Source organism: Lycium ferocissimum, chromosome 7, assembly GCF_029784015.1.
Source record: "Lycium ferocissimum isolate CSIRO_LF1 chromosome 7, AGI_CSIRO_Lferr_CH_V1, whole genome shotgun sequence".
NCBI classification, from domain to species: domain Eukaryota; kingdom Viridiplantae; phylum Streptophyta; class Magnoliopsida; order Solanales; family Solanaceae; genus Lycium; species Lycium ferocissimum.
The window spans coordinates 55144882-55155630 of NC_081348.1; the positions used below are offsets into that span (position 1 = coordinate 55144882).

Genomic DNA, 10749 nt, shown 5'->3' on the forward strand with positions numbered 1-10749 from the left:
TCAATTTTTTCCAAAAGCTGAAAATGGTATGTTTTCAAGAAAATGAAACACTTATCTCTGGTGGTGCTTAGTTTAATTCTTTTTCTCCGAAAATATTGAGCAAATTTTTCATGAAATTGTTGTTCACCCTCAAATTTCACCCTTATATTAACAAATGTCACCAAAATTTCAGTTTTTGCAGAACACTGGAGAACTTGTCTTTCTTAACGTTTGGTTGGAAATTTTTTCTCAAATAGTTAAAAATAATTAGTTGAAAATCGTCTTCAAATTTTTTAAGCAAAATAAAACGAATAAAAATCTTGAATTTGTTTTCTTCAAGCTAGCTTTTATCTTGTCAAATAAGTATATTTCTTTTTAATTGATCACTGTGAAATATATATCGTATTTGGTCATCCCAACATGTCCATAGCCTTAAGCTTTGATGTTTATTTTTTATTTTATTATAACTTTTCATTTAAAAAGATCATTTAGAGAAAATTTTGCTTGGTTCTGACTTCTACTGATATGATGCATTTGGCAAGCCCAGACAGGAAACCAGATACTGATTATGAGTGGGAATTTGGGTATACTTGAGGTATTTCGTCTAGTTGACAACTTTGACACTACTACTTTTATGAAATTGTGAAATTGATTATAATTGACGTGAGATTGAAGAGTACAACAAATGGAGCAAATAGAAGTAAAGGACAGTCCAGTTCATAAAGAATCCCGGGTTAGCAGAGTCCAGAAAAGCTGCATCCCAAAAGGTGTGAGGTAGACAACCTAATCTAACGCAAGCTTTATTGTTTACGTTCATGTATGTACATTTAAACGCTACTTTTCACATTATATATTTTCACTCCTATAACGCTACTCGTCGAACGAGGGTATAATTTAGGGTCAAGAGTTACTGCTTATCCAGTCAAATCAGAGTCATCATTTGCCTTGATTTGCTTGGTTAAGTACTAAGTAATATAAAACCCGACATAATATCAAAACGAGAGTAACGTGCTCATAACTGATACGTGGATGAACGAACAGTCATTCGCGTAAGCTAAAGATTTTTTTGGAGTCCCTAAAGCAACTGAAGGAACATTTGTATTTAGCCACACCTTTCAAACTAGGATTTTCAAAGCTGATTTATGAACTATAGCCATTCAATAATTGGATTATACAGCATTCTGAATAAATCAAGTGACAATATCAAGTTTGCCTGCAATTCAATAAGACTAAATGGCGGCATATCTACATGCTAGCTCATATAGATTTCCATGGGAAGTTTTCTTTTGACCAATAGAATAGCATAGCATGCGATCGTACATCAACGACTACAAAAGAAACATGTATAAATCAGGCATACAAGAGTTAAGGTTATAAAATCCTCAGTCAGCAAACGATGAGATTAGCTATCACTCGCGTGTTGTACCATTAACTTGTAGAGGGCAAAGCCTCCCCTGTGGCAGCCGGGCATTTTAGAAGTCATGTCCTCCAACTCACTCTGACAAAAAGAAACAGTATGAAATTAACATTTGCAAACTAAATGATGGTAAGGGCAAAACAAAAGGAACTGTTTAAAGCAATATGAACTGTCCCTCATACTATTTTTAGCAACAAGTACGTCAACAACGTATCATTGCCAAAAATAATATACACACACCATCAAGCCAAAAATGGTTACATACAGCAGTTAAGCAAAACTTAAGAGATAAAGACAAGTTACTAGAACTATTTTAACAATTTGTAAAACGAACCATTGAAACAGCATAAAGCTGAGTTGACTCGAACCCATCCTGTGCACTAGAATATAGTTGTTGAATTTCATCTGACGGAAGATTGCATTTGATGAAGAAAAAAGCAGTTGGTCGAACATTCAATACTCTGCGGGATAAACCAATAAAGATGGGGCTGGACTGAACATAACATCAAAGATAAAGAATAAAGAAAAAGAGTTAGGTGGCTTCAACAAAATATGAGTCCTGATGCAACATTATCTGAAAGGAAATGACAGTCTAAGTGTGCACATAAAAACATCCCCCTCAAGAGTTGCAGACAGCCATATTCATAAATAATTCACCAGTCTCCAATTGATCAACTTACAGATGCAACTTTATTTATAGCCTGTTTGGCCAAGCTTCTAAACTCAACTTATTTTGAAATGTGTTTTCCTCAAAAGTGTTTTTCAAAAAAGCACTTTTGGTGAGAAGCAGTTTGTGTTTGGCTAATCATTCTGAAAAGCACTTTTGAGCAACAATTAGCGTTTGGCCAAGCTTTTAAAAAGTGTTTCTAAGTGTATTTTCTCAAAAGTGCTTTTCAGAAAAGTACTTTTCGTGAGAAACTGCTTTTTTGGCTTCTCAAAAACAGTTTCTCCTACTCAAAAACGCCTTTTCTTCTCCTAAAAACTTGGACAAACACCTCAACAACAACACCACCACCATACCCAGCGTAATCCCACGAGTGGGGTACGCTGACCTTACCTCTACCTCGTGGAGGTAGAGAGGTTGTTTGACCCTCGGCTCAAGTAAAGCATATCAAAGCAATTTTTTTTTTTTAAAAATACAGAAGTGAAGAAGACATGGCAAATAATAGGGACATCACTACATAACATTCAGGAAAAAAGGAACAGTACCAACAGCAAACGCCTCAACTTTGAAAACAAGCACTTTTGGCCTTGGAGAAGCTTGGCCAAACAGGCTATCAGTAGCTGACAATCAATGTGTCCTTTATCATGTTATAATACTTTTGTCAAGGATATCCAGCATTTAACCCAAAAAAGGAATTTTATACATGTTGTATGGTAAGTTTGCTCAAAGGATTTCCTCTCTCTTAGTAGTAATTAGTAAGTTTGTCAAATATCAACATTCCCTACATAATTTCCGTTGCATATAAAATAAAATTGGGATGAAAAGACCATATATATAATGTCGGCAAATTATTTAATTACAGTTTCAAGGTAAATCTTAACGTTATAGCTGAATGAAGTGAGAAATAAGAACTATGCGTTACTCAAAATACACAGCCATATTTTCCTATTTGGGCCACAAAAGGTTAAAAAAGCAAGAAAACAACAAAAAATATCTATGTAAAGTTAAATGACTTCACAAGGTAAAGATTCGAATATGACAAATTGACAGCACAAAAAATATGACAATTCTCAATATTCGACGATATTGTGCTATTTTGGTATAGAAAACCTAGAATGATAAACAGGTTGAGCCCTGAGATGCTTGATTAGACATTATGTTTACCCAGTGCTTCCCCGCCTCCGAAAAAGGAACGGGGAAAAAATAAATAATAGAGAAGAGAGAGAAAATAAAGGTTGAAAGTATCAGTATGAGCAAAGGAAGCACTCCAGTTATGTAGTGTTACTTTCTATAACAAATTAGAAAGGGTTATACAAGAGTGGCGATTAGAGTAATACAAATCACCACTTACAAGGGTATCTGCAGGAGCTCCAACTTCTTCAACAACTTCACGGACAATGCTGTCAAACATTTCCTGAGAAACTTTGCCGTTAATCATCTGACACTGGTTCAGCTCATGCAAGCCTTCACGGGACATTATTCCGACTTCTTGGGGCTGTTAAAAGCAAAAAAAGTAATCACGTCCTGCATTGCTTATCAACTGGACATATTTGGGCAGTGAAGTAAACAAGAATCCACAGCTTAATCTTGGCACAAAGAAGAGTGCTTTGCATGAGAACAGTGACAGATTCAACATCCCTTAGGTGATGTTCTAATTACATAACCCTAAAACAAAGCTTACAATTGCAGCAAGCAATGTCAGATAAGGTCACACAAATTTGGTTTCATTATGATCAGTTGAATTTAAAGAAATAGATAACAAATTACCAAACTTAAGATCACTCTTTAGCTAAAGGTCTAAATGGTGAACACTGTCAATTGTTAAATAACATTTTCCAAACAGAAATATGGCAACTGCTTTTGGCTGCCATAAATCACACGTTATTATTCAACATGAAAGGGTTTGAGTAGCTTGTTGGGTAACAAACATTTTGCTTCACCCATTTTTCAAAGAAAGGTAATAATATTATAAATCTTCAGCACAAAGGCTGTATACAAGTTCAAAGCCTCTATCCTCTTGAGTTGCAACAGCTTGTATTTATCAGAATTTTGTTACCATTATCTCAAAGATGTCCTTACAACACGAGATGAGATACCTCGGGGTGGCCTCCAGGAAAAACAAAATATCCAGGGAATTCTCCAACTTTATTACTTCTCTGAAGCACAAGTATTCTTCTGTCAGAAGTCTCCACAACTGCACCATTACCAAGAGGACTTGCTGTGTGCTGACACTGTATACAATCATCTGCAGAAAACCAAGTCACATCTTTTAGTACAAATGAATTGTAGTTATCTGCAGAAAACCAAGTCACATCTTTTAGTACAAATGAATTGTAGTCTGGTGACCAGGAAGATTAGTCAGAATCATATCCATATACTCGACGTGCCTGCTCTGTGAAATGTTATATGCAGTTCTGCATTACATAAGAAATGTGTAACATATCCCTCTTAGAATTCTTAAGACATCAAATTAGCTGCAGAGTCGCAGACCTTATGTTGGATTGTTTAAAAGAGAATAGAAAAGGAGACCGAAACACCTAAGAAGCTTGATGTTATGTTGCAGTTTGTGGTATCCATTGAAGAATATACAAGGTACACTCATTTCCAAAAGAAAGAAGCAAGTCAAAGAACGATTTATTTCATGGAAGCTTACCTTCAGACGAAACAAGAAATCTCTTCCACATAGAGCTTAAATTTGTTCCCACGAATGTCCTGAGTATAAAAATTCAAACATAAGATCATTTTATCTCTAATTCATTCTCTATTTTTGCTCTTCTTCTTTTCAGTTAGATGCCTGGATAAAATTTGAAGTGTTGACGGAACACGGCAGGCACTCACAAGTATCACTGTTCGCTCATGATTTTAACAGCACAAATAAAGAACATAACCAGTGTAAATTACACCAAATAAGTCTCACAAAGCTATTGCTGCACAAAAGTAACGGAAAAATAGAAGGTTGATACGTATGAAAACAAGTTGGCCTGTCAAATACTATTAGAAAATGGAAAAGAACCCTTCAAAAAAGTAATATAAAGTAATTTTCTACTTAGATTTTCCAAATAGAGAGCATACCGAAAGATCTATGCTCTATTTTACAGTAGATGAGAGCCCTTGCAAAAAGTAGTGCCTCAATAACATAAATTAGAATCCGTGATAAAAATAAACAATTTTGAATAAGAGAATAGGTTATTTGCTATGAATACACTGAGAGTGAAGCAGAAAGCTTCTGGTAAAAACGATAGTTTTGACTTGGGATTCTGAGTGTTAATACTCAGCTCATCGCCACTATAAATATCATCATTCCGCAATACCGTTTTTCAATACCGGTGGTGCAACTCTCAACTACAAGAAAGAGTGCACTCTCAAGAACAAACCAAATTTGATGATTCATCGTCTCAACGTTCTGTTTATAAGATTGGGACAGCAAAATTAGCCTGTCCAAATTGCACTGGACCGAGTAAATCATTATAATTTTCCATCACATGCATATCAAATGAAAAAACATATACTTAAATGAAACAATAAAGGATGGCAGGAACGAAAAGAGAAAGATAGAGAAGAACCTATAATCTGTCAGACCAAGATGAAGGGAAACATGAGACTGTTGCTTGGGATCATTCCCTACATCGAAGTTGTATCCACCATACTGTAAAATCATCAGTATATATAACATTTTTTTTTTTGAGAATAGTATATATAACATTTTTTTAGGATTAAAATTCAAGGATATGCAGCTTCCCAAGCTATGCATATACCAGATTGGGCCAATTTGATAAAATAGAAATGACCAGCTAAACTTTCTTATAACTAATAGAGTTGCAACTGTTGTCATCAGTGTGACAACAGTACAGCACTACACCGAATAAATTTAACCTGAGCGGATAATAGACAAAATATTTGTAATTCAGAATTATAATTAAAAGAGAAATGCAATGACAGAAGAGTGCAGCATACCCTGAACTTTGTTCCATTGAAAAGTGATGAGCTTTGCTGAACTCTTGCATCCCATATCTAACAAACCATACACAAATGAAGAAAGATTCAGAACAAATTCTGGTATTGGTACAAGTGAGTAATTATAGCTTTTTGATGTACTAGCATAACATACAGAACATGAAGAAAACTAGAGTTTGATATTTGGACTTTCAATCAAGTATGATCCTACAATCAGCAAAAGTTACAGTGTCATCTGCGAAGTATTCCTTCTGCTTCATTTTACATGAAACCATTACTATTTGGAAGTCAAACATTTTTCCTTGACATTGACTTTTTCAAATGTTTTCTAAACATGTTTAATCATACGATTGTAATTTATAGTACTTTACGTCTAACTTTAACTCGAAAAACACAACGAATCAATGTCCAATTTCATATTGACAAGTAGCATTAGCCTCATGCTCCTTTGTCCTGCTATTCCTTCTTTTTGGGACAAAATAAGCAGTATTAATTGATGAAGTCCACTCATGGATGAATACCGCATTCTGTTCCAAATTGCCCTGGATAAGAACTCTTCCATTGCCCAGAAAAGAAGTGGCAAGAAGGTTTGTAGAAGATTCGGAAGTGGAAAGTCTGATGGATATGCTAGCCAATAGAGAGGTAAAACATTGATGAGAGCCTACCTGACACTCTTAGTTGGGGAAACAAGAACATTTCACAGTGAAAGAATGCTATAAACAGATCTGTACTCAGAATCAGGCAATTGACTCTTGGAGTTGGAATCTTATATAGAAGATCAAACTTCCTACTACGGTTATATGCTTCAACTGGATTGCCCTTAATGAACTATGCCTAACACATGATAACCTCAACAGAAGAGGCTTTCAGCTGGTCAGCATATGTCATTTGTGCAAGGAAAACCTAGAGACTATCAGCCACTTGTTCCTGCATTCCCCCGTGGCCACTGACCGATGAAACATGTTCTATTGGTTCTTTTTTTAATCTTGAATGGGTCATCTCACAGCATATGAGAAAGACATACATAAGTTGGAGTCTATGGAGAGTTGACAAGGCCATCAAGAAAATTTAGTTGATGATCCCTGCAGTTGTTTTTTGGTGTTCCGTGTTCGTGGAATGAAAGGAATCGAAGATGGTTTGATACAATCTCAACTCTAAATCACTCTCTCAAATCTAAATGTTTGCTAAACATTTTTTGCCGGACTAAGTTAACCCCTGTAATAAGCACTGACAAAATTTTTGGACTTTGTTAGCTCCCTAGTTTTAGATTGACACATTGTAAAGGGACAAGCATATTCTCCTTTGTACTTTGGTAGTTCTCTTTTTCTAACTATGCATCCCCTTGATGCCTTTCTAATGAAATACCTTCATAAAAAAGATTAATTGATGAAGTTCGCATAAGTTAAAAGTTTTAATTCACACAAAAAATCAGACATGTTGAGTCTTGCTCCTTTGAATCCCCTCATTCCTTCGTTTTGGAACAAAATAAGTACTCTCTCCATTTCAACTTGTTTGTCTTACTTTCCTTTTTATTCTATTTCAAATAGAATGTCACTTTCTATATCTAGTATAACCCCTTACACCCAGCATCCTACTTAACATATTTAAGACCACAAGATCTAAAGGGTATTTTGGTACATTACACACATCTTTTATTTTAAGACCACAAGATTCAAAAGTCTTCTTTATTCTATGTCGAGTCAAACTAAGACAAACAAATTGAAACAAAGGGAGTAGTTTTAATTGATGAAGCTAGGATACTTGGTAAAAGTTAGGAATACTGAAAATGCGAGTCAGATAAATGCAACAACAACAACAACCTATCCAAAGGTAATCCCACAAGTGGGGTCTGGAGAGGGTAGGATATACGCAGACCTTACCCCTAGAGAGGCTGTTCTCGATAGACTCTTGGCTTAAAATAAAATAAGACAACAAAATAGCAAGATACAAAACAAATGCAGCAACCAATAGTAATACACGTTGAAGAATACAAAACTGAGCGCAATAACTAAATATTACTACTAAAAATAAGAAACCATGCGATAACTAAATAGTACTACTAAAATAAGAAACTACACGACAAATAAATAATACTCCCTCCGTCTCAATTTTAAGTGTCTTACTTTCCTTTTCGGTCTGTCCTAAAAAGAGTGCCTCTTTCTATATTTAGTAAGTTGACAATTCTAACATCTTACATGACAAGTATAAAACCACAAGATTCAAAGGACAATTTAGTACATTATACACATTTTTAATTCAATAGTCACTCTTGATTTCTTTAACTCCGTAACTAGTCAAACTAAGATACTTAAATTGGGACGGATGGAGTACTACTAAAAGGTGACATTCTTTTTACGACTAAAAAAAATGAAAGAAAGTAACACATAAACAGGTACAGAAAGAGTACTACTATAAATAAGAAACTACGCGATATCTAAATAATACTCAAAAAGATGTGGTAAAAGAAATAGAACTGTAACATAACCTTGGAAATGGAGTGCTCCAGAGTAGGATCAAGATGTGGAATCCTATCATATGTTTTGTCAAAAACAACTGACATCTATTAAACAAGACCACTTTTCAGATCACAAAAATGAGCATATTAAAATATGTACAATAATAAACAGTAGGTAACCTGTGAAGGAGATAAACCAGAAGGACATGAGAGCAACAGCTTAAATTCTTGACCATCGTCGTAGCTGATTTTATCCTCCATTTCTTATTTCCAATTGAAAAGATACACACAGTAGAAACACTCGATTGATCAAATTACAGTAAAATTATATGATAAGATGAATGTGAGTCATTTTTACTTTTTGCCCTTATTTTGTTCTAAGTCTTTAATATTTACCCCTCAAAGAAAACAACTTTTTCACAAGCATAACTCTGTATTTTCACGGCATAATACTCCCCTAGTCAGTTAGTCATTTGCATATTCTTAAGAAAATACTAACTCGCTGCGGATTAAAAAGAGCGTTCACTTAGCCATTCGTAAACCCCTTGAAAAAAAAAATCCTAATTCGTAGGCAAAAATAGAGTAATTTGACTAAACTTCCCTAATTAAATAGGTATTGGAAAGAATAAGGTTAATTGTTTCATTTTGCAAGTGGACACCCTTTTTGAACCAAAAAGAAAAGGTAAATAGACATTCTTTTTTATCCAGAGAGAGTAACTCCTAGACAAAATAGGTAATTTGACTAAACTATCACTAATTAAATAGGTATTGAGATTTTGTCACTTATCACTTAATAAGCGAAAATAAGGTTAATTTTTTTTATTTGGCAAGTGGATGCTCTTTTTAACAAAAAAAGGGGAGCAAGTTGGACAAATTTTTGAGCCGGTGGAGACGCCTCTAATTTAAGTGTCTAGTTTAACTAGGTACTAAGCTTAAGAATGAGACTTTTGAATCTTCCGGTCTTAAATTAAAGACGTGTCCAGTATTTTAATTCAGCGGTCTTAAATAGAATGTTGAAATTGAAAACTTACTAAATATAGAAAGAGGCACTTTTTTTAGACAAATTAAAAGAAAAAGTAAAACACTTAAATTGCGACGGAGGAAATATCCTACTAGACATAAGTTCAATTTTAGAGGACAAACATGGAAGACCAGCCCATTTGAAGGGAAAACCATGCAATTATATTAAGATTAATTAGACTGAGAATTTGGATTCCATTTTAGATGGGCCAGAGCCGGGTAATAGTGCGAGTTTTACGGGCAAAGTGCACAAGTAGCTGGTCTTACGATTCCAATTCAAAAAATAAACAAAATTAAAAAGATTTAAAGTTTAGCCACTTTAAAATTACTTTCTTACACGTCGGTCTAAAGTTTTCAAATTCACACCTTCGAGTTTGAAGTTAGATTCTTCTAGAGGTCTGAAGTTTGAATGAAGTTCAATTTGAAGACCTTGACTTTAGACCCGAAGGTCTGCATTTGAACTTTTATTTGCAAACTCCAAATCTTGGGGAATGAAGTCAGCTTTGGCAGAGACCAAATTCAAACTCGAAAGAAGAAGCACTAATAGGAAGTTCAATTTAAAATTTAGTAACATTGGCAAAACTTAAAATAATTTTTGAGAATTAAATATAAATTAGATAGGATTGCCACAAATGGCCAGATTTTGTGAAAGAACCACTTTAGACCAAAATATGGATGAAGTGTTAGTTTGATCCTTTTTTTTTTTTTAGCTAAAAGAATAGGTTGAGGGTATTTTTAGATCAATACGTCGAAGGAGGATATTTGTGAGCTATTTTCCATACGGTAGGGGCATTTTTGGCCCTTTTCCAAAAAATAATCTAAAGGATAAAATTTCACTTAACATAATGTCTTCAACACTAAAACTTGACTGTCTGAGCTGTATGATCCCTTGTTGATCATGTCAATCTCAAATTCTGAATCAGAGTCTGAACAACTAATGACATTAAGAAATCAAAATTTTAAGTGGGTGCAGTCATTATTATTATGCGGTAATGAGTGAGAACTTATCATAAGTATAGAACTCATTAAAATTATTCAACTTCATCTATGTCTCTCTCTATATCTATATACGTTGCAAGTGTAATGTGTTCATTATGTTTCAAATTATTTTTCTGGATTAGAAAAGAGTTAAGTTTGTTTTGACTTGTCAATTCCAAATTTTGCTTAAGAAATATGTTTCTCAATGCTGGCATTTCAATAAAAACATTAAAAATTACTTAATGTGAATTTGTCAGACTATTAAAAAAGATTACGCAATTT

At 34.3% G+C, this 10749-nt stretch overlaps 1 protein-coding gene across 4 annotated transcripts; it reads right to left on the minus strand.

The window, feature by feature from the left end:
- Positions 1-1117: 1117 nt before the first annotated feature.
- Positions 1118-8871, minus strand: LOC132065694 (nudix hydrolase 9). 4 transcript variants are annotated; one of them, XR_009416772.1, is made up of 9 exons: positions 8650-8871; positions 8500-8574; positions 6015-6071; positions 5624-5706; positions 4714-4772; positions 4157-4305; positions 3412-3555; positions 1731-1857; positions 1118-1477 (listed from the first exon to the last, which is right to left on the minus strand). XR_009416772.1 is itself a non-coding variant. In XM_059459201.1 (9 exons), the coding sequence occupies exons 1-9, from the start codon at positions 8728-8730 to the stop codon at positions 1382-1384; spliced, it is 903 nt and encodes a 300-aa protein (XP_059315184.1). In that variant the 5' UTR covers positions 8731-8864; the 3' UTR covers positions 1118-1381. The 4 variants fall into 4 exon arrangements, 2 of the variants coding, with proteins under 2 accessions (XP_059315184.1, XP_059315185.1); XR_009416771.1 differs by having other exon boundaries at positions 1731-1884; XM_059459201.1 differs by having other exon boundaries at positions 1731-1889; positions 8650-8864.
- Between the last annotated feature and the right edge of the window lie 1878 nt (positions 8872-10749).

Excerpts from the sequence above, each read along its gene's own strand:
- LOC132065694 (XM_059459201.1), bottom strand. The coding sequence starts at position 8,730 with ATGGAGGATAAAATCAGCTACGACGATGGTCAAGAATTTAAGCTGTTG. Across the intron at positions 5,707-6,014 it reads TCAATGGAACAAAGTTCAGG|TATGGTGGATACAACTTCGA; the intron begins GTATGCTGCACT and ends ATGATTTTACAG. Across the intron at positions 1,890-3,411 it reads GAGCTCCTGCAGATACCCTT|TCCAGCCCCATCTTTATTGG; the intron begins GTAAGTGGTGAT and ends TGTTATGTTCAG.